This window comes from Myotis myotis, unplaced genomic scaffold (genome assembly GCF_014108235.1).
Source record: "Myotis myotis isolate mMyoMyo1 unplaced genomic scaffold, mMyoMyo1.p scaffold_m19_p_3, whole genome shotgun sequence".
Classification (NCBI taxonomy): Eukaryota; Metazoa; Chordata; class Mammalia; order Chiroptera; family Vespertilionidae; genus Myotis; species Myotis myotis.
In genome coordinates this window covers 135,423,357-135,446,994 of record NW_023416335.1, presented here as the reverse complement: position 1 = coordinate 135,446,994, position 23,638 = coordinate 135,423,357, and the positions used below count along the sequence as shown (strand labels likewise).

At 41.5% G+C, this 23,638-nt stretch overlaps 1 protein-coding gene across 3 annotated transcripts in view; it reads left to right on the top strand.

The window, feature by feature from the left end:
- The first annotated feature begins 217 nt into the window (after positions 1-217).
- TMTC2 (transmembrane O-mannosyltransferase targeting cadherins 2) overlaps positions 218-23,638 on the top strand; it is a 398,878-nt gene continuing 375,457 nt past the window's right edge. For all 3 annotated transcript variants that reach the window (XM_036300084.1, XM_036300085.1, XM_036300086.1), the window contains exon 1: positions 218-1,030. In XM_036300084.1, coding sequence (XP_036155977.1) covers positions 948-1,030 — 83 coding nt within the window. In that variant the 5' untranslated portion in view covers positions 218-947. The remainder of the gene's footprint in view (positions 1,031-23,638) is intronic.

Below are 23,638 nucleotides of genomic sequence, written 5' to 3'. Positions count from 1 at the left end.
GCGGGGCGAGCGCGCGCATCCTCCCTGCGTCCAGTTTCTCCTCCTGCTCCCCCCGCAGGCGGGGCTCCAGCCGTCGCCCTGGGGTCTCCCGGGCTCTCCACCGGGAAATCGAAGGTGAAAGAAACCCGAGGGAGGCGGGAGGCGGGAGGCGGGTGGGAGGAGCCTGCAGCCGGGGGTGGGGGTGGTGTGGGCGGGGCCTGAGGGCGTCGGGGCGGAGAAAGGGGCTGAGCAAACCCGGGAAGGAGGGTTGGCCACGCAGGCGCGGGGGCAGCGCCGAGAACCCCACGCGGGAGCTTCTAGTCTCCAACCACCGCTCCTCACTTCACGGGAGAAGGGGCTGGGACTGGCCGAGAGCTAATAAAGAGTGAATGAGCTGCCGCCGCTGTGGCGGCCGGAGTCAGCCCGAGCGGCACCCGATCCTTGCGCTCGGGAGGCGGCGAGGGGAGGCGGGTCGTCTCGTCCCTCCCACCCGCCCCTCTTTCTCTCTCTTCCTCCAGCTGGTGGTCCCAGAGCCCGGCTCGGACCGGTCCGTCGGCCCCCATCCCGCACTCTTCCGCCTCCTCCGCGTCCCCACTCCTCACCTAGGGCGCCCCGAATGGCCATGGGTTAGGGTGGGGGCCTCGGGCAGCGGGGAAGACCAGCCCGGTGCCTCCGCCGGAGGGCGCGTAGCCCGAACGCCGCTCGCGGGCGCCGGGCATGGGGAGCGCGGTGTGAGCCCGCACCCCGGGAGGACGCCGGAGCCGCGGCGACGGGCCGAGGTGGAGGAAGAGCGCGTGGATTGGGAGGACCCAAGGGAGGAAGGGAGGGAGAGAAGGGAGGGTGGGGAAGCGAGGGAAAAGTGAAGCTGGGAGGAGAAGGCGGAGGAAGGTGGGGATTGATGCTTCTGTTTTTTGTTGCCGCTGCTGCCCTCGCGCTGGGAGCCGAGCCGGAGGGAAGGCGGTGGAGAGATGATTGCAGAGTTGGTGAGCAGCGCTCTGGGGCTCGCCTTGTATCTCAACACCCTAAGCGCGGATTTCTGCTATGATGACAGGTAAGGGGGTGAGAGGGAGGGGTGACCCCGAAGCTTCCCGCTTTAAAAGCTGGAAGTGCCTCCTGGAGCAACTAATCCGGCACCTGAATTAGGAGGCGCGTCAAAATTAACACCTTAAAGCAGGAACAGCCGGGACGCGAGCGCGCTGGGCGGGCTGAAGGAGTTTGGGTTCCTAGTTTGCAGCAGGTTCTCTCCCTTGACTCTTCGGCTGTTGGCAGACGTTTAAATTTCTTAGCGGAAATCGCAGCAATTTGGGAAACTGTTTAATGAACGCATTAAAGAAAAAGTCTTAGGTATTCCTTGGTGCAACAAAAGCACATTGAGTGATTTTACGTCTGGGTCGGGAAGCTGTTCCCCGCCCCCTAATAGATCTTCCCCGTAACGTTTCCGTTTATTGATGGGACGGACAGTTTTATTTCCCGAGGGTAACACACACCTTTGACAGTTGCCAAAATAATGGAAAGAGGATCGTACTCTGCTTCAACTTTCCCTTTTGACGTGTAGTGTACTTGACTTGGAGCCAAGATAATGCTGCTGATGGTCTCCCCTGCTCTCCCCCCTCCCCCCGCCGCTGCCTCCCCCCTCCCCTTGCCTCTTTCCCTAATCGATGGAGTAGCACTTTATAAAAGCTTGGCTTTCATTTCTGTTTGTGAGTTTCACATTAGACATTAGTGATTCTTTTGTGCTAATTGGGGAAGAAGACGCCCCTAGAGACTGAAGTTGTCTTCTGCATTTGGGTTCGTTTGGGTGGCTAATGAGACCTGAACTGTGTTGTCAAAGAAACTGCATCGATTTCTGGAAAATGTCATAGTTGTGCTTGTGGCTCTACCTATTTTTTAAACGTTGTTAGTGTTTAGAAACTGATGAAAAGCTCCAATAGCCATTAGGGAAAATTCCAATTTGTGTCTTTCCAGTGATTTAATCTGATTACAATTAAAACAGATGCATAATTAAAATATATTAGGGAGAACAGCACGCCTGGCTAAACTTATTAACCGTCCTGGGGTGTTTCATGCTCCATTGAAATTAAACTATCCAAAAAGTGAGCACAGATTTACTTTGACAGCTTTTCAGCAGCCTCTCTGGGCTATGGAAAGTGAATGGTTCCCTAGGGTCAGGGCGAGGCAGTGAGTGAACTTAGGAAAAGAGTTTGATAGTGAGGGGAGGTGAAGGCAAAATCTTCTCCTGGTAGTAATTAGCCATGTTCTATATTCTCTGGTGTGCCCGCTCTCTGACTAAAAGCATGTTCATGGATGTATACCTTCAGTCAGCGAATTTTGGTTCACATCCACATGTCTATTATGAAATCCCCTGATAGTCCCTGCAAAGACATCCAGCAAACCCTTCTTAATGCATTTTATAGAGTGTCTATCAGAGGCTAGTTGCTAGGAAGCCCCTGTTAGACATAAACTTTCCCTCAATTTTTAAGCAATGTGCAGATCTTAGCAATTATGCTCCATGCTCTGAGAAGTAAGTGGTCTGTGAGGGGGGCTGCTTCTGTTCCCTCCAATTTTGGGTTACAGTGCACCTGCTCTTTCTAGGGTAAATGGGAGAAAAATCTCTTGCTTCCAAAGAAGGGTGACTTTTCACAAAATAAGTTCAGGGACAAATCTTGGGCAGTGACTGGCTCTGTTGGGGACAGTTCCAATAGTAAGCATTTATGCCAAGAATATACAGCTTATGAAAAAGTAACTTGTTGTACTATTGTAACTTTTATAGAACACTGTGGCAAATCTGGCATGCCTCTTGTATGCTACTGTTTTTTGCTATCTAGTTCTTTGAAAAGTATTTGTCAGAAGAAACTAGCCTGTAATGGTTAAGGCTGAAACTAAACTAAATTTTCAGGTACATTTTTTTTCTATAGACTTAGTGCTTATTTTGTGTTTTTTGATCATCAATCAGAATTGGTAGGCCTTTGTAACTTTAAGGAAGAATGGTGCAAGTGTGATGATGAATTAGTTGTGCTTTGATGGTGGACCATTGCTATAAATTCTCTACATGCTATAGGTTGAAGGGGGTGTCAGATTTGCTGACCTGTACCTCGCTACTTAGATGAATTTAGTGTGATGATTTGCTCATATCATCTAGTTGATAGCATGGTCAGTATATGATATCTAGATATTATATATGACATGATATGGAGGGTCTGTAAATACAAATTATACTTTTGCTACAATTTGAAGTGTACTTGACTCTAATTTTCTAAGTGGCAGGCCTGCATATGCAATCCCATACTTCTGAGAGTATGAAGTCTTAAACGTATCAAACTTGTGTGTTTGTTTTTTTAAATATATTTTTATTGATTTCAGAGGAAGGGAGAGGGAGAGAGATATAGAAACATCAATGATGAGAGAGAATCATTGATCAGCTGCCTCCTGCATGCCCCTTTACCGGGGATGGAGCCCACAACTCAGGCATGTGCCCTTGATCAGAACCCGGACCCGTCAGTCCACAGGCTGACACTCTGTCCACTGAGCCAAACCGGTTAGGGCTAAACTTGGTTTTTATGTGTCTTGGTTTTTATGAAGTCGTGAAATACATATTAATAGGATCCTGGAACTTGGTGTCTGCACAGCATGTTCAGGTGATTTGGTGCCAAGGTGCACTGCAAGTTGTGGCTTTCAGATATAGTACTTTCTAACTACTCTCACTCACTAGGGTGTGAAGGGGGAAGAGGGCTGGGGAGGCAGTGGAAACTGTAGGATGATGAGAATGTGTTTATTTCCATCACTCCATTTCAGACTACAAAGGCCCAAGTTCAAAACTTTGTTTAAACTACATCTGTGGATTCCGCTGCCCCCCCAGGAACTTCTGTGAAATACAGCTCTGTGAGGAGGGCAGGGCTGGAAGCAAAAGAGCTGCACTCAGGGAGGGAGGTGGCTCTTACGCTTGACTTGCTTAACTAAATCAAGACTGTGCATTTTAGCTGAAGAATCTGGCATTTACTGTAGGAGGGCTTTATATTGCTTCAGCTTACAGATTATTGCTGTGGTACTTCTCAAAGTTATCATTTCTTTTAAGTATAGTGATCAGGTTTACTTTAAAAACGATATATATAATTACTTGCAGTGTTTGATGTAGTTTGGTTGAGATTAAATGGTAATCTGAAACGTTTTTATAGCAGAATCAATTTCCCTATGGTAAAATTTAATATTTTACAAGTTTTTCTGTGCTAAACTCAAGAATATGGCTAGGATGTGATGAAACAAACAGTAAAAGAGTAGAATTCATCCTATCTGATCAAAAAAGCATACATGGTTTCAACTTCATTCCTCTTCCCCTTGCCTCCAATCTAGTAATGACTATATTGAATCTTAAGTTGTGGTTAGAGTCAAATTGGAATTATAAATGTGCAGTTTTTGCCAGACTTTAAATCATGTTGCATATGACTTCTCGAAGGACCCTCTCATTTTCTGGAGAAATTTGGTGTTTAGGTCAGTGGAAACAACTGGCTGACCCCAAATTCTCTGCTCTGTCATGTATTTGGCAAGGATAATATTACATCATTTTCCCTTCATCCTCTTTAAAAATAGTACTGTTAATATGCTTTGCATAGAGATAACACTAAAAGAGGAGTCAGTTTACTTCAAAGCAATAGAAGTAAACCCTAACTATTGTTTTGTAGTCTGATTTCATTTTGACTTACCATCTAATTGAAGGCATTTCCTTTAAGTCATATAACTAGTAAATAAGATAATGCAACTAGTACATGTTTTTATTCTCACATGAGTAAAATAATGCACTCGTTAAAAAAAAAAAAAGTCAGTTGGAGGTTTTGAAAGTGGGAAATGGATTTGTGGCCGCTTTGAACATTTTTTTTACCTTATTGCTGATTTTGCATTTGTTAAACCCAACCATGATCATTAACATTGCCTTTATGTTTCTTAGCTATTCCATTTTGCAATAATTGTGTGAAACTTGGAGAAACAACTCCATGGCAGAAATTTCTGCTCTTGAATTAAAACTACTCCAAGCTCTTCATAGCACATTCCTAATTTAGTTTTTCTTTTGGATATAAATGTAAATCTTTATTTTTATGGAAACACTAGTTAAGACGTTTCTTCCTTAAAGTCATTGATTAACAGTATTTTAAAAGAAGGAATGGAAGATGTAAGGCATGTTAGCAAATTTTTTAAAAACTTTATTTTCTAAAGCTATTCAACTGTGCCTTCTCCTTGGTCTTTTAATGTCACTGTCAGTTTGGGTTTTTGACCTGGTATGATCTTTTGTGAAATGATCAATCTCTGTTAACTTGCCTCTAGAAAGTTCCCCTGAATAACTTGCCTTCGACCAATATGCTATTGGTACCTTAAAATTCTAGTGTGTGCAACCATTGAAGGAATGCCCGGTGTTTAAAGTATGTTTACAAAGAATTACTTATAAAATCAAAGTAAAGAAGGGAGAAGTTTGCTTTGAATCAAAGGATATATCATCAAGACTATACAGGAAGAAGCCAATGTGTACGAGTGTTTTGTTTTTTTTCACTCTAATTTCCTTCCCAGTTTATAAGACACCGAAAAAATGCAAGTGGACCCAATTTATAGCTTATGAAATATTTTATGTGACATTTTATTTTTTAGCTGTTTTGATTGTTTAATCAACTCTATGTAGAATTGGTTCATTTTGCTGAACAAGTACATCTCAACAGTAAATTAAAATTAGGTGAAGCCAGTAGAGACCACTTTGCCTCACCTCCATTGAGACTGCCACATGGGGATTAGCTAGCAAATGACCCAAATACAAGCACCGGATGGACATTTACGAATGCCATAGGGAAAATTGCTTGCCAGCCATCTGTCTCTTAATGGTTTCCATGTAAATGTATATTTTTGGCTGTATTATTATATATCCAATTTACATTGTCTTGTCATCTGCACTTAGTTTTTCAGTGTTATTGTGCCCCTGCTGTAACACTGAATTCCTTGCTGCTATAATTATGAAATACCTACAACCTTTTGTATTCCGGTATGAGATAGGAGCACGGTTTGTCTCTCTCATCTCCTTGTTGCTGTTTTGCACACTAAAGGCACTTGTTTAAAACGCCCGTGATGGTGCAGCTGTTTGTCATAGGCGAAGGGTACATTTCCTCTAAACCTTCCTAAGAGGAAGGGGCCAAGTTTACCCTTAAGGCACTTTGAAAAATCAGGGCTGACAAATCTAGTTTCTTATAACTTTATTTTTCTCACCCATCATGGTTTATACCTGTAACATTCACTTTTTAGATTGTTTGTCTCTTGGAAGCTAATTATATGATCAGCTTTGGGTACTTATTGAATAGCTTCACAAAAGTGGCAAGTGCGGCAGCCTTGATGGGAAGGAAAAGTGGGTTGTTGAATGTAAAGACCTCGCCTCTATGAACAGCTGTCCTCACTTAGAGCCTAGTAGGGGGAAAAAAAAGTGTAGAGGCATAGCACCAGGAATTGCACTACCTTCTGTTTTTCGTAGGATGAAAAAGGCATACTATTTTGAGTAATTACAGATGTAATGATATGCAATGGTTTCTTTGAAGATTTGATTTGTGTGTGCTTTTGAGGAATAATGACTACATTCAATAATTCACTAGTTATGAATATTACTAGACACGGGCTTCTCATACATATGGTGCCTAATACAAGCAGCAGCTGTTCACTCTTGTCAGCAGCATCCATACCTCTCTGTCCTTTCTTACCTGTACTGTAGCAGGTACTATAAAGTGTTTGAGAGTCTGATGGTAGACTTATACAAATGCCAATTGCTTGTCCTTTAGCAGAATTTCACTTGCATTTACTCGTGTTTATTTTGACTAATACTCATATTTTAAAACTTTTACTGGGACTCTGTCAGCTTCTCTCCCAGGACATTGGTGCCCAGGATCCATGGTAGATGGTTTGAACTGGCGTTATTCTGGGTCTGGTGCTCATGGGTACTTGATTCGCACGTGGGGAAGCTTTAAACTACTTCTCCCAAATTTCTTCTTCCTAATTGTCCAGTCAGTTGTTTTCCTTGGAGGCTTGTAGCGGCTGAACTCTTGGAGTTAACAAGATTTGCCTCTACTGGTCATAGGGATTGAAGACGTTTGCCTGAGAGAGATTTTTTTGGGCTGTATTTTCTAGACAGTTAATTCTAACAAGATGCAGCACTATTAAATTTCTATTGATCTCCTTTCCTCCTCTCTGACAGTTTACCTTTTCAATCACATTGGACCGCTTCTCTGGTATTCAAGGTTTCTTAGAATAAAGGTGTACATGTTCATTTTAATATTTTAAGAACTTTTTGAGATTCCAAATTTGGGTTCAGCTTTGACCTTTTGTCTTTCCAGGTAGATGGGAAATCATTGAATAAACCTATCGACTCAGGAGAATTTTGAAGAAGTCAGGAACACAAATGATTTGTTTTTAAGTCCATATTGAGAGCTGCTGTTATGTTTTTAGAGTAGTATATTTTTGTTTATAGCCATTTCCTAAAATGCAGTTAATTTGGACAACTGAAAGTGACTTTATGGATGAGAGGGAGAGAGATTTTGATTTGCTCATGACTAAAAAAAAAATAATATGGAAAATTCTAACTCCACCTCTAGATTCCATCTTATTGCGGAATTAAATTATATGAACATTTACTTTATTCCAAGGCTGTGTGCCTGCTTTGTTGCCGAGGGCAGTGCTACTGTGTCTGCTTTAAAAGTGCTGTAGTTTTTGGCAGAGGAGATGCTATTTGCTTATGGTAATTCCATGTAAGCTTTTGTTTCTTGATTTCTTTGCCGGGCATTGGTGATATCAGAGTGAGGCAGGGTATGCAGGGTGGCGCAGCATGCAGTTATCATCAAAGAGACTGACTAAATTACATGATTTATCAAATGAAACACATCAGTGCCCGTGGAATAGCAGCTGTGAGCTAGGTGCTGTGGCCAATGGCTTAATTAAGGAACAATGTATGAAAATATTACCATGGGGTAAAGGAATTTATTGACATTTGAAACTGCAAAAGTCACACGTTTTGGTAGTTAGCGAAAGTGCTTGTTTCCGTAATTGTGGTTCCAGAGACCATTGGTTTCTTTAGAAGTGGAACATTTTGATTGTCCTAGCCTAGAAATTCTCCCTTGACATCCTTTAGGAGTATTTTAACTTCAAAGGATGTGTTGTTTGCTGAAGAGTGGCCACTGGGGCGCAATATGGCTCTTGACATTTTGAGCAGTGTTAAATGATGACATTGAAGTATTTCAAACAGCCATGCTTCAACATTGTTTAAAAAGCCAGTGGGGAGAATGACAATCCGTATCCCTGCATACTTGGAATTTTTGGGTATTAATTTTAAATGCAGTTCACAAGTTTGCCTCTTAAAAATAAGTTAAAAAAAAAAAAAAAAGGACGAATAAGGCTAGTAAAAGTTTTACGGCTGTGTATTATGAAATTTTGTTTTCTTTTTTCAGTTGCTTATACGTGTTCTATAAAGAGACTGAAAAGATGCAGACCACAGCCTTGTTTTTTGTTTTAAGCTCTCAATTGGGTTATATGCCTGTTGTTTAGAACACTGTCATAAAGCATATTGTTGATTCTATTGTAAACTCAAGACTATAAAACTAGTCTTTGAGAGGCAGACAAGGGGAAAACACTTTGGGAAAAGTAAACTCTTGTGTTTGTTAATTTCCAATTTAAGTGAAGGCACGTGCACCCTGCTTTCTTTTCTGTGACTGGTATCTCTCGGGTTAAAAATGAGAGTCCGTAGTTTTACTCTTTACAAGGTCAGTGCATGTGGAAGTGACATCCCTGCAAATTGTGTTCTCAACAGGGATTGCCTTAGGAGGTGGTGGCTCTAGAGATACCTTCACAGGTTTGACCGCTTTTCTCAGTCTGGAGGGACATTTGCCATTACAGAGCCATTTGGGAGAGGGGTTCTTGAGGCAGGGCTAGCACCTACCCTGTTCCTCTGGGGACCTTACTCATTGTTTCATAAACTGCCTTTTGGCTACGTCTGCCTTTCTGTCTTCAGATTTCTAAAGGTATAATAAATACTGAGCCTGCCGCCCTGGATTGTCAGATCGTCTTCAGGTAGAGCACGTGGATCCAAATTCTCTGTCGAGTGTACTTTTAGAACAGGATGTTCCCCTCCTCCTCCAATAATTAACTACAGGACTGCTCTCCCAAAGCAATTGAAAAAGCCCATTTTGACAAAGAAAGCTTCCTGTGACAAATTTCCCAACTATAACTTTGCAGAAGAAAAGTTCTCAGATGATGAAGAAGTTTAATCAGGCAAAAAGACATTTTTATTTGCAGAAATGGGCCCTTTAGAGGGAAGCAATTATTTATAGCTGATGTGAAGAAGTGGTATACCTGAATTCATTTGGTAAACCTCATTTAAAATAGGAAGGTTATTCTTGTTATGCTGTTGAAAGAAAAAAAAAAAAATGGTGCTGAATAGTCAGTGAACTTATGTTAAAGAAATAAGCTTTTACACGTTAACCCACTCTCTAGGGATATGAATTGGTTTAACCAAAGAAAAATGAATTTAGGATTTGAATTAAAACCTTTTAAAGACACCAGTGTGCAGCCTGCAAGCACTGACTGTAGTTTGCCACATGGAGTCTTCTATTTAAAAAAAAATATTCTTTAGTTTTGGTTCCTCCATCTGTCTATGTAAGAATCTTTGTATTTTTTCCTTTGACAACAGTGGTGTGTTTTGCTTTTGTTACATGTTGAACAGAAAGTGAAATTTCACTGTTTTAAAACCTCTCGTATGTTGTCAACCTAAATAATGTAAGCCATTTCTATGAGAAGGTAGTTAGTAGTTACTTTCAAATTCAGAAATGATATTGAGGATGCCCGTGGCAGGCTTTGTCCCTTCTCAGGACTTGTCCCCCTGCCTTCATCCTTTGATATGGACAGTTGCCTTTTTAAAAATACCTTGCAAAATGCAGTTTAAGCCCCCAGTTTCTTTGAATCCAATAGATCTCCCTATGCCTTGCTTAAAGGGCCATTGGTGAGCTGGCCTCTTTCCATCTGGTATGTGTATATAGTTCTAGATCAGTCTACTTGCAAATCACTTGGGGCTGTGAAAATGCAGATTCTGCCTGGAATGGGCCTAAGAGCCTGCATCTCCGTCATTCACAGGTATAACAGATGGCTGTTGGTTCACGGGCCACATGGTAATAAGAGTAGTAAGGCTCTATTTCATTTAAATGTATTACACATCGGCTCAGTGTGTTGTACAGATACTTAGATACTTGGAAAGGCTACCTAAACTCCTGGATTGAAAATGATCAAGAATAAGGCACCTCTCTTCTTTGTATGAGTCTAGCCATTTTATTTCATCTCTCTCTCTGCTTTGTTCAATCACATCTCCTTTAAATTGGTCATGTGGATTCGAGGTATTGTGTGGATTTTGAAAAGGTAGAGAGCCTGCTGAAACCCTAGGAGGTGATCTCTATGGAAATATCGGTCACCATCTTGTATTACAGTGTTATCTTCTTTGTAGCACTGCTGTGGAGACAGGTATTGGATGCTGATTTTGACAAATAAACTGATAGGCGGTTGGTCACCTTAGGCTTATGACTTGAATAGATGCCTTAACTGAGTCTCCATAGTCAGGACCTTCATTAGTTTGTGCTTTTGTTAAGCAACCCCTTGTAAGGGAATTTGGCTTACATTGCATGAAGGCTTTAAAAATTATAGGGTGACAGCAAAAATATAAGTACTTAGGAAGCTGGGAGTGGGAAAGCTGAAGATTTATTGATGATAATCAGGCACTGGGTGATGCTATCAGGTAGAGGTATCTACATAAAAGCAGAAATGCTTGGGCCCCTATGATTTTTTTTTAGCCTGTTATACGGAACCTTAGCGTTTGGGCACTTTCGAGTGTTTCTGATTGAGTGAATGCCCTATGATTCTGAAAATTTACATACCTACTTAATAGGAATATTTTTAAAGTGCTCATTCTAAAATGAGTTAAAATTATTCCTTTCTTTTTAAAATACTGGGCCCTAGAGGCAGTTTCGTAAACAAACATTAGGCCACGATAGGAGATTAGAATTATGGTCTTGGAGTTACGTATCACTTTACTAGTGAGGTACTCCAGCCACTCATCGCTCTGAGACTTGGTGTTATAATTGTTTAGGGAGTGAAAGTAACAATAATAACTGCCTACCACAGAGTGGGGATCAAATGAAATGTTCTCTGTGTGTTTTAAAAGCTTCATGGCTCCAGATTTAGGTGTAGAGAGTGGACGAAAAGGGGCCACCTGCTCCCCTGACAAGCTCAGGGAAGGCCCGTATGGTGGCCCTAAAAACTCAAGAGACCTAAAAGTAACCACACAGGATGGTCTGAAATGAAAACATTTTTAACTGAAACGCAGTTTTTGGTGGGTAGTCATGTCCTAGACTAGCCTCTTCTCTGGCAAAGGTCAATCTTTACCTTCACCGAGCCTATTGTCTTTTTGCATCTAGATAACATATCGTTGGAATGTCAGAGTAATTTTCCTTTTTCCAGACCCCTCAAAGCACAGGCACTGCTAGGGGGAACACAAATAAACTCATTGTTATCGAGCTAAATGTTGACTGTTAACTATCTCTCACCACCTAACTCAGTGGTCAGCAAACTGCGGCTCGGGAGCCACATGTGGCTCTTTGGCCCCTTGAGTGTGGCTCTTCCTAAGCCTTAGGAGTACCCTAATTAAGTTAATAACAATGTACCTACCTATATAGTTTAAGTTTTAAAAATTTGGCTCTCAAAAGAAATTTCAGTCGTTGTACTGTTGATATTTGGCTCTGTTGACTAATGAGTTTGTCGACCACTGACCTAACTGAAAGAAGTATGTGTCAATTATTTTCATTTTATCCAACCCCAGATGTTTCCCCACTTTGCTTTCTCCTGTCTCCCTAATCTGTCACCAGTGGATTTCATATAACCCACTTATGTCTCCTCTTTTGATTGTAATGTATAAAACAAGATGCAAAACTGCCTTTCTCTGGAGCATTATCTCAATCCATTGAGGTTCTGCTTCCCAGCATTTGTCAACAATCTGGCTCAAATGAACTCACAGAAATTCTTCACAGGTTTGAATGTTTCTTACATTAACAGGAGTGTTGGACCAGAGGCTGAATGGCTCAGTACATTTGTGTCTGACGCTCTTCTCCCCTGAGAACGGAGCTGTGTTCTCCATGTTATTGCTACCTTTTTCTCTCAGAGTCAGTGGGACTCCTGCTGCCCCAGCTGCTGTTGCCTCCCCCACCACCCATCTCTGCTTCTAATGTTCGAAGCCTCACTGCATAAGCAGTTCTTCCTCTCCTCTATTTCTTTTCTGTGCTTTCCCTGTGTGTCTTGTCTCTGCGTGAAGGCTTACTTTGAATAGACCTTCTGGCCAATCTGAGTCTTCTTTTGCAGGGTAAAAGCACCAATTACGGTGCACCGGGTGTAAATAACGTTTGGTACTTTGGTTCTGCTTGGTAGGGTGTACTCATGGTCTCCCTCTTCAGTGGCAACTCTTTTTCTTTTATGAATATGTTCAGATTCAGAGCAGTTCTGGCAGCCGGTGATTAGAAAAGCAATATGTCAGAGAAGCTGTTTTTTCCTCCATTGAAGTGTTCATGTTAATCAGTCCTGTATTGAGAATTGGGAGTAAGTGCTAGATGGTCACACATCATTTTTCAACAGTTTGGCTCAAGTAAACTCACCAAATGGTAACATCTAGTACCTAACCTTGGCGATACATTTTTGTAAGTAATTAGAAAATATTCCTTAATTTTAGACCTTTTCAATCAACAGAGTGGCAAAAAAGTAAAAAGACCACAGATTTATGGAATCAGATAATCTAGAGATCTAATCCCAGAACTATTACTTGCTTATTGGGTAATTTTGATCGCGCTAAGATTCTTTTAGCCTCTGTTCCTTGTTGTATAGAACAGGGGTAGTAATACCTACTTAATACAATTGTTGGGAGAATAGACCGAGATAAATTTTATAAAGTGCCTGGTCCAGTGTCTGGTGTCCAGGATAATTATTAAATATTTCTCTTAAGAAATTTTTCATTAACTCTATTGCTAATAGCTTAAAATCACTGTATAGTAACATCTGAAAGTATTATAAAGCATTTAGGGATTTTTCTTAAAAGCCAATGTTCAGAACTTAAACTTATTTCTAGTAATATTTAAGTTAGCAATTCAGATATGTTTAGGGTAGCTGAAAGGGGTCAGTGAACTCTGTTAAATAACTACTAATTTTTGAATTTAATTATCTTGAGTTATAAGTTTGGAGAAATGTTGAAACTTGAGCATTATACACACATGCATACATGCATGCACGGACCCACACACATGCAAATTTTGCCAATAAAATGTTTGCAGTATATACTCAATTCAAAGTACATATGAAACACAGAACTAGGATGTCTTCTATGTTCTTCACCATAATTGACTTTCTTCTTTGAGTTAGATTATACTGCATAGTAGCATATGCAAAATTATGATTTCTTAGCATCTTGTAAGAATTGTTTTACTCTATGAAGTGTATCTAGTAAATGAAAAAGCTTAAACAATGAAAAACTAGAGTTGTTTTTATTGGTGGTGAGAACAGCACCAGGTGTTAAACCAGTGGGACAAGATCGGATCTGGATTGAGCAATCTCCATACTTGAGTTCTGGCTAGGAAAGAATTCAGAGCCAAGACTCAAACTATAAGAGGAAGGTTATTTAGACAGTCACAGGGTACAAGAAGTGAGCTGCAGGAGAAATGGGCTCAGGAAACAAGTTACAGGGGCAGAAGAAGGGCCCTTGGGGCTTAGGAGAGAGGAAGGTAAATGTGATGTGCCAAGGGGGAAGGAGGAGAGAGAGGGAGGAGAGAGAGTGAGAGCACCCTGGTCCTCCATCCTAAGGGTTTTTAAGGGTGTGATTTCAGGGGGTGTTCAAGGGGAGGATCTCAATAGAATATTCAGTCATGGTTTACACTGATTGGTGGGTGCCAGAGGGTCATTAGTCAGTGCAGTTCTGATATCAGCCAAGAGATCAGATGTCTGGTTTTGCTGCTTTTCTAGGCACGGAGCTGAAATACAACTGAGGCCTCCATGTTATCCCTAGGGCTTGATGCTTAAGGGAGTGGTCAGGCAAAGGCCCACCTGGGAGTTACTTGGGCTACTCTTTGGCCCCAGGTTCCTCCTCTAAGGGGATCTGCCACATAACTAGTCACATATGAGAGGAAGAAAGGTCAGGAGAGGGTCTCACCTGCATGATCCGCGATGTGAAAGGTCAGGGGGGTCTAAATCCCTTGACCAGCTGTATTCGCAGGAAAGAAAGGTTATCCTGGGGGTGAGGTCCTTATTTTCCCAGTTTTCCTGGTTGCTAGGCACCCAGGGCTTCCTGCTTTGATGACCTACTGTACCTGACCCAGTGTCCTTGCTCTGCTTATGTCTGTCTAACTGCCAACCACATTTTCAGTTATACTGTAAAAGGTTATATTGAAGTAAGAATTAGCCAAACCCGGTGATCCACCACTTCTAGGAATATATCCTAAGAATCCTGAAACACCAATCGGAAAGAATATGCACACCTATGTTCATAGCAGTGCTGCTTACAATAGCTAAGATCCGGAAACAGCACAAGTGCCCATCAGTAGATGAGTGGATAAAAAAACATGTGGTACATTTACACCATGGAATACTATGCAGCTGTAAAAAAGAAGGATCTCTTACCCTTTCAGACAGCATGGAGGGACCTGGAGACCATTATGCTAAGTGCAATAAGTCAGTCAAAGACAAGTATCACATGAAATCACTTATATGTGGAATCCAATGAATAAAATAAACTGATGAACAAAATAGATCCAGAGACATGGAAGCATGCAACAGACTGACGAATTTCATAGGGAAGGGAGAGGAGACTGGAAGAGAGTAACCAAAGAACTTATATGCATAACCATTGACAGACAATAGTGTGGTGAAGGCCTGAAGAGGAGAAGATGTGGGTTAGAGGGAGATGGGGGGAAAGAAGAGGACATCTGTATTATTTTCAACAATTAAGATTTTAAAAAAAAGAGCCCTACCTGGTTTGGCTCAGTGGATAGAGCATCAGCCTGAGGATTGAGGGGTCCTGGGTTCGATTCTGGCCAAGGGCACATACCTCAGTTGCAGGCTTGATCCCTGGGCTTGTGCGGGAGGCAACCAATCAATGGATGTGTCTCTCTCACAAGGATGTTTCTTTCTCTCTGTCCCTCCCCCTCCTTCTCTCTAAAAATCAATGGGAAAATATCCTCATGTGAGTATTAACAAAAAAACAAACAAACAAAAAAAACACCTAAAAATCCCAGGAATACTTTTATGTACCTTCTGTTTGACAGTGAGCAAAACTGATACAAAAAGCTCTGTTTGCTTTTTTGAAATCTTTCCTGGGAAGTTTGTTATTTTCTGTCATTAACTTGCACGCTCACCAAGACCTACAAGTTGCATTAATTTATTTTTATTTATTAATTTATGTTTTTAAATAAATGAAAAATTTTTAAATATTTTTTTATTTTTTATTTTTGTTGATTTCAGAGCGAAGGGAGAGGGGGAGAGAGAGAGAGATAGACACATCAATGATGAGAGAGAATCATTGATTGGCTGCCTCCTTCATGCCCCCTACTGGGGATCGAGCCCACAACCCAGGCATGTGCCCTTGACCGGAATCAAACCTGGGACCCTTCAGTACACAGGCCGATGCTCTATCCACTGAGTCAAACTAGCTAGGGCTTGCATTAATTTATTTACAGGTAGTTCTGCATTTAAAAATATTGATCTCTCTCCTAATTAAAACAGATCTTTCACATGTTAACATTTTTCTAGTGATTCCCTATCCAAAGAAAACATATAACCTTCTAACTCAAGCACTTCTTTTTTCCATTTTTATCCCCCTAGAAGAAGTAAAACTTTTCTCACTCAAAGTTCAGGTAAGCTAAGTATCTTGAAGGCCTGCCATATTGATAACACAGCCCTTTCTTTTCCTTCCTTCCTTCCTTCCTTCCTTCCTTCCTTCCTTCCTTCCTTCCTTCCTTCCTCCCTTCCTCCCTCCCTCCCTCCCTCCCTCCCTCCCTCCCTCCCTTCCTTCCTTCCTTCCTTCCTTCCTTCCTCTTTTTTTTTGTTTGTTTCAATTTTATGATTTTTAGAGAGAAAGAGGGAGGGAGAGAGAAAAATCAATTTTTTTTGTTCCACTTATTTATGCATTCATTGGTTGATTCTTACATGTGCTCTGACTGGGGATCAAACCCACAACCTTAGTGTACCAGGACGATACTCTAACCAACTAAGCTATCCAGCCAGGGCCATGGCTTTTTCTTTAAAGTCAGGGCTTGGCTGTAGTTATTCCCTAGGGTTCCTGCCATCTGAAAATAGTCACAATTCTAGGGAAATGGGTTTGGGTATATTTGCTTAAGATAAATATTTGAAATTTGGGGGCACTTAGTAATGTTTTAGGTAGAACATTGGCTATATTGCCACACATGCAATGGAAAAGGAGGTCCATTAACACAACAAACCGTATCAACTCAGTCACAATCATCATTTTGTTTCTTGGGTTACCTTATTCTCAGTTGGAATGTTTACTCTGTTCCTATTGATAACTAAATTCTAACAGCAAGTGGCAGCTCCAAAAAAGAACACTTTTGGTTCTTGTTGGACTGCAGCCTAGTTTTCTCTAGTGCACATCTGTTCCTTGGAACATTTTGAGAATATTCAGGTGAAAATTCACCCAGTATTCTATTAAACCAGGTTCTGTTGCTGATGGGTTGAAAAAAAATCAATCATACTCTTTTTAATTTAGCAAAGGAAAACAACAAATGTCTTTTGCAGGATGGCTCACAACTCTCTGGAATTAATTTAAATTAGTACAAGAAACCAATCATTTAGGACCTTATTAGACATGCCTCAGCGATTGATATTTAGAACTGAGTGAAAAACAAGAGTTGGATTTCTCCAGGGCGACAGGATGGATGGGAAGAGTAAGTATGATATCCCTATCAAATGAACTGTGGTGCAATTGAGAAAAGTTGACTTGAAGATTTTGCTCCTTTCTTGCTTACGCTGCTTTCCTTTTATGGTATTGAGGAGGGATGATTATGCAGAGATTTGGAGGAACTTCTTTTTTGTGGGGGGAAAACAGGCACTGCAATGAAAGAGGTCGTTTTGTTGGATATCTTTGTGAATTGAAATCAGAGCAGAAAATGGTTGCCAGCTTCTAGAGGTGAATCATTGGTAGAATGGAGGAAGTCTGCTGAATTCAACTCTGTTTGTGGTGGTAGCTCTGTAGTGTTTTAAAAAACTCTTCAATATATTTTGATTGCATGCTGAATTTTTGGTGTGTGAGTTATAAAATAGCAGCTTGCTTGTATTTTTTTAAAAAAGACTACCATAATAAATACCCATATGCTCATCGTTGTGTACTTGGAATTTGAATTCTGAGGATTTATTTTTTTGGGGTTGGGGGTTGGGTTTATTTTTCCAACTGAAGCCTGAAAGAATTAGTAAAATTAATGTTAAATGGGACAGTTTATTTATATACCATAGGTCTTATAGATTAGACCATGGATGTCATTTGAAAGTTAAAACTGTTTTTAATACTAAGCATAATCTTAAGTTAAATTTTTCTTTTTTATTTCTCTTTGTCTCATCATTGTTTATGAAAAGTAATTGAAAATGAAGTTCAAAGATTTCCTGTAAATCAATGGATTTGATAAGAACATTATTTGGCTTGTTCTCTAAACCTGAATAAAAACTTAAACACTTATTAGCACAGTTGTTTTTTCTTTAAGCATCTTATATAAAAACAGAGTAAATGTTTTGCATGCAGCTTACCTACTGCACTTGAAGGAATTCTTTGTGTCTGACTGCAAGCCATTTATGTGTTCAGAGAGTTTCACCAGGATAGGCTGAAATTTGTAGAAGTATGCCAAAGTAACACTGCAGCTATAATTGAAAACTGGAATGGTGTTCTCCCTCAAAATCTTGAGTAAATGGAAATTAATTTTGTAAAATACTGTTGGTTTTCATTTACTTAAATAAAATTATTTGTATTTTAAGGATCCTCCCTCCTCCCCCCCGAAAATCACGTCAGTTGCTGCTAGTTCATTGGCACTCTTCACAAACCAACTTCTATTCTTTATCAATCTTGATACTAGAAAAGGAAGGAGATGAATGGATATTAAGAAAGCAGGAAAAATTTTAAGTAGATAATTGTCCTTAGACACATGTCAATCAAAAGTTTTAACAATATTTAGCAATGATGTTGTAAATTGTTTTGTTGTGTATTCTGAGCACTTATCTTCCAGGCCCCAAAATGACTGCTGTTGCTAGAAGTGATGGCAAGAAAGGAAAAGCAAGGGTATGTTTACCATTTAAGTAGTCTGATTTCTGCGAATTATAGTGTAAAAATATGATAATTCTATTCAGAGTTTGGGCGAAAGATGTGAATGTGGCTTATTTTAAATTCAGAAAATTAGCTCAAATAGGCATTGGCCTTTGATTTAAAAGCGTGAAAACCCCTCTTATCTAGAAATGTGCTATCTTGCCAGAAACCATCCGTGTGGGATGCTTTTGGCTCATAGCATGAGCAGTGTTCCTGTATTCCTTTAGCAAGCATTTGTAAATGCTTAGCTGTGTCAGGAACCATGTTAAATATTGGGGGCACCCACCCAAGAAGAAGATGAGGTCCACAATATTAAGGAGCTTAGAGTCTGGTGGGGACACCAAGTAAACAGACAGGTTGTCTAAAACAGAGACATGCTTATGATTCTGAGTGAGTAGGTAAGAGGGGCACTTGACACAGACGGGAAGGAGAGGTGAAGGAGGCACTTGTGAGAGCTGACTTGGACAGGAAGAATTCATTTATTAAAGATGTGAGCGTGGGAGGAATACTAGGGGGGAAATGTACAGGAAGAGAAAGGCCTGGTGTCTAAAGAGCCAGGACACAAAGCTAGAGGAGAGGGTAGGGGCAGGGAGGGATGATAGATGAATTGGCAAGGTAGACAGGAGCCAAGTCGGGAAGGCCTTGTGTTCCACGATAGAATTTGGAGAATTGTTTGAAGTAGGGTGAAATCCAAAGCAAAGAGACCAGAAGGGTGTCCCTTATAGGATTATATTGGCTATGTAGGGTTATATATGATCTATAGCAGTGGTTCTCAACCTTCCTAATGCCTCGACCCTTTAATACAGTTCCTCATGTTGTGGTGACCCCCAACCATAAAATTATTTTCGTTGCTACTTCATAACTGTAATTTTGCTACTGTTATGAATCGTAATGTAAATATCTGATATGCAGGATATATTTTCATTGTTACTAATTAAACATAATTAAAGCATAGTGATTAATCACAAAAACAATATGTGTTTTCCTATGGTCTTAGGTGACCCCTGTGAAAGGGTTGTTCGACCCCCGAAGGGGTCGCGACCCACAGGTTGAGAACTTCTGATCTATCGGATTATTTTAGAGGATTTGCTTCCTACCAGTGATGAGAGTTAAAATAGGGTAGGGACAGAAGTAAAAAGAGAAACTGTGAGTGTATTAGAGATGGAAAGGGGAGGAAAACGTGATTTAACTTGGTAACTAGCTGATGCTGGAGGGTGGGAGGAGAGATGGGAGTTAAAGACAGTTCCCAGATTTCTGTGTTGAGCAAGTGGTTAAAAAAGGAAGCTCACAGGTAGATCAGTTTTGGGTGAAGGAGTTGGAAGGATGTGCCTGACTCCCTCAGCGAGAAAGAGGAGGGGTGAGATGTTAGGACATCTCTACTCACAGCATGTACCTGGTGTGGGGCTTCAGAGTTCGGTTTGTCTCCATTGCTGCTTTGAACGATTACTGGCACGTGTCGCTGACCCTTTCTTTCTGCTAGCATATTATTTATTTTGATAGGAAGGACTCTTGGTTGTACGTGACATAAGCCGACTTCAGGGAAAGTAGACCCTCTTGCTTTTCTGAGCGCAAGTGTTATGATGAGGCCACGAATACTTCCTCTCTCTCTCCGTCTGGCCATTGTGGTGATTGTGGCCATGATGGTTTCTTCCCTAGCTCTCTCAGACATGCTTCATGGAGGCCCTTGGTTATCCTGACTTCAGTTACAATTTTATTCCTGGCTCCAGATGAGCACAGTCCCAGGCTAGGGGAATGGTGGGGCACTTTGGCCCAACCTTGGCCATGCATGTAGCTGAACTTACTGTCTGGCATCTGAGTGGAGAAGAGGCAGGTTTACCTGTCCCACATCAGGGGCTATAGATTCACCACAGGAAAGAGGGGATCTGTTAGAAAGAAAAGCAAGGTGCTCTGGGAAGAGAGGAAGTCCATGGATGCCTGCGGAGCCCATGAGTCTATTTTCAGTCTAGTCTTATTACCCTTGACAATTTGAGTAGAACTCTTTGGTGCCAACTTGATCATACATGCAATCTTAGAAGTCATGTGACCTTACTCAGTTATGAGGTGGTCACCCATATGAAGTAGACCATTTATATAGAGGTGTGTGTGTGTGTGTATTTTGGATTATCATCCAGAATGGGTAATGGGCACCATGGCGTCTGGGCAAAATCCGTCCTGTAGCTTGCTTTTAAACAGCCATACCCATTTGTATACATATTGTCTATGGCTGCTTTCTGCAGTAGTAGAGTTGTGTGGTTCCAACAGGCACTTTGGAGCTTGCAAAGCCTAAAATATTTACAGTCTGGCCCTTAAGTGTAAAGGTTTGCCATCCCCTGCTGTAAATGGACAGATACACTTTTAGAATTCTTGTAGCAGCCTTGCTGAGATTGCTAAGAGCATATCTGGGCACTTTCAGGGGTTAGATGGGACACACAGGTCAAAGATGTAACTTAGGAATTAAAGCCCAAGATCAGACTTACTGATGTAAAACGTTACCAACTTCCCTTTGTCTTGGACGACACTGCAGTGAGCACTGTTCGGTGGTTCTTTGTAGAACCCGGCACAATGCTGCCTGGGAGTCCAGGACAGCAGTGAGTGACTAGGTGGCAGGGACCCACATCTCTGCGAGCGTTACATGATTTGTCCCTCGATCCTGAGCGGGTCGGTGAGAAGTGTGTTTCCTGCCACAGTTAAGTCTGTATGTGTCTGTGCCTTTGGCCCCTGCCACGTGGCTCTGGCAGTCACGTTGGGCCTGCAGGAAGTGCCTGCTGCTTCATCTCCGAGGGGCAGCCTCCAGGATGCTGGCGGAGCTGTTTGTGAACCTGCCCCCCTGCCTCTGTAGCCACAAGGCTGTGTTCCCCAGCAGTTGTTGCCCAGCTGTCTGCTGCTTTGTAACATCGTTTCAGCCTCGGCTTCAATGTGCTCTCCCAGGGTTCTGCTTGACCTCCCCGTGGGTATCTGCCTTGCCTTAGCTCAGCTCTAAGCAGCTGTTTGGTATTCTTCTGGTATCCATTTTCTCCTGCCGTCTCCGCGCTGGGCTTCATTTTCTGGGATTGAGGTTTTGACACCTGCAATGTGACTCTGCCGTCACTGCCAGGTTGTTGACAGCCTCGTCTTCCTGCTTTTTTGTTCATTGGGCTCCCCAGGAGGCACCCTTGCTAAAATGTGCTCAGCAATGGACTGCCGTAATACCAATCTTTTTCTTCCTGGCATGGAAAAAGGGCGCATGTTTCTGAAAGCTTTGAACTGGATTGCCATGGTCCGCACTCTTTGAGAGTCCCCATTTGTCAAATGTTTGTCAAATGGGTGCAGTTTGGATACGGTTGTCCTCAGGTAGAAACATCAGTGTCAGGACCAAGAGTGCCTACTGCATAGTCATATATGATTCTTGTACTTTTAGAAATACGCTTGGCTGATGGGGCTAGAAGTGTGGGTTTTACAAAATAGTAATACCTGGCTTTTCAAAATTTGTAGCTCAAAGGTTGGTTTGCAGATTTAAAGTAATATGTACATTAATTGTTATTGAGGAAAATGCTGCTTTTGGTGTTATTTTCAGTAACAAATTTGGAATATAACTACTTATCTATGTATATAAAATGGAAATTGTAGGACCTGATAAATGTATTGCATTTTTAACCAACAGGTACCTATTTTTTACTTTAAAACACCACAAACAATATGTTAATTTGATTTTCAATAAGAACCTATTAAAATTCTTAATTTGTAAGACAGGTAGTAAATAATTTCTGTAAAAGCAGACATTTATATAAAAAGGTTTGACCTGAAATTAGTGAAATTTATTTAAAAAATTATGCTAGGAGAGACACATTCAATCAAACACAATATTTAAAGGGTATCATAATATTCTGAGTTTGGGGGAAGTTCAATCCTAATGTTAAATATTATGAGTAGATATGTAATATATATGCATTTATATGCAATCTTCAACTTGCCACAAGCCAAAGAAAAAACAACCAATTTACAAATAACACAGAGGCAGCAGATTTGTTAGTGGCACTTCTAGGCCAATTGCAATTCTGTAGTTTTTTTCAAAATGCAAGTGGTGAATTGCTGATGGTGCTGTGAGCCAAAGAGATGGTGATATGCAAACGTGCCCAGGCAGCACTTACATTATGTAAGGCCTGGAGGTATTTTGGTATCAGTGAAATATTTTGTGGGAGTAATAGGAAAATGTGTACTTTTGAAATTATATCATAAAATCAGTGTTTACAGTAAAGTTCCCCTCCCATCTCACCTTTCATACTTAAAGGTTTGCTTGGTGCTGTGTGTTCAGTTGAGATGCAGTTCCCTCTGGCAGGGGTTCATGTCATGTCTTAATCCACACATCTATCTGGCTCTGTTCTAAATCACAGTGATCATTTTGAGCTAATGCTGGGAGCTGGTTCCATCCTTGCTGTTTCAAGGGACCTGGCATATATGGCATACTGTTCTTAATATGTTTGCTCACCTTCTTGGCACTATGTGTTTTAACCAAGGTCACCTCTCTGAGAAAGGTTGTTTCCCCAGGTAGGGATTTTCCCCTGAAGTTAGGGAGGGAATAAAACCCCTTAACTAAGTGCCAGGCGGGTAATTAATCACTTTAATACGAACAATCATGCTTAAGCTACATAATCTTTACTCCCTGGAATGGAGATAAGAAACGCCCTAACCTTTGGAATAGAGATTGATAGGATTGGAATCAACTGGTATAAATACAGATGTAACAAGACAACAGGACACAGAACCTACACACAGAACCTACACACAGAACCTACACACAGAACCTACACAGAACCTAGAGACAGAACCTAGCAAGAGAACATGGCAAAAGACCCTGGACAGAAACTGGCCACAGAACCTAGAGACAGAACCTAGCGAGAGAACCTGGCTGAAGAACCTAGAGACAGAACCTGGCTACAGAACCTGGATAGAACATGGCAAGAGAACCTGACTAGGACCTGGTGACTGAACCTGGCTGGAGAACCTGGACAGAACCTGGCTGGAGAACCTAGCGAGGGAACATGGCTACAGAACCTGGCTGGAGAACCTGGAGAACCTAGCAAGAGAACATGGACACAGAACCTGGCTGGAGATCCTGAACAGAACTTCGCTGGAGATCCTGACCAGAACTTGGCTAGAGATCCTGGCTAGGCTGCTGATCAACTGAATGCTGTCTCCGTGTCATTCCTTCTTCGCCGACTCCGTCCACACCTTTGGGGACCCCTGGACCTTCTGGGGCAGGACCCCAGCAAGCTAATGTCAGGGAAAAGGTGGCTTCCA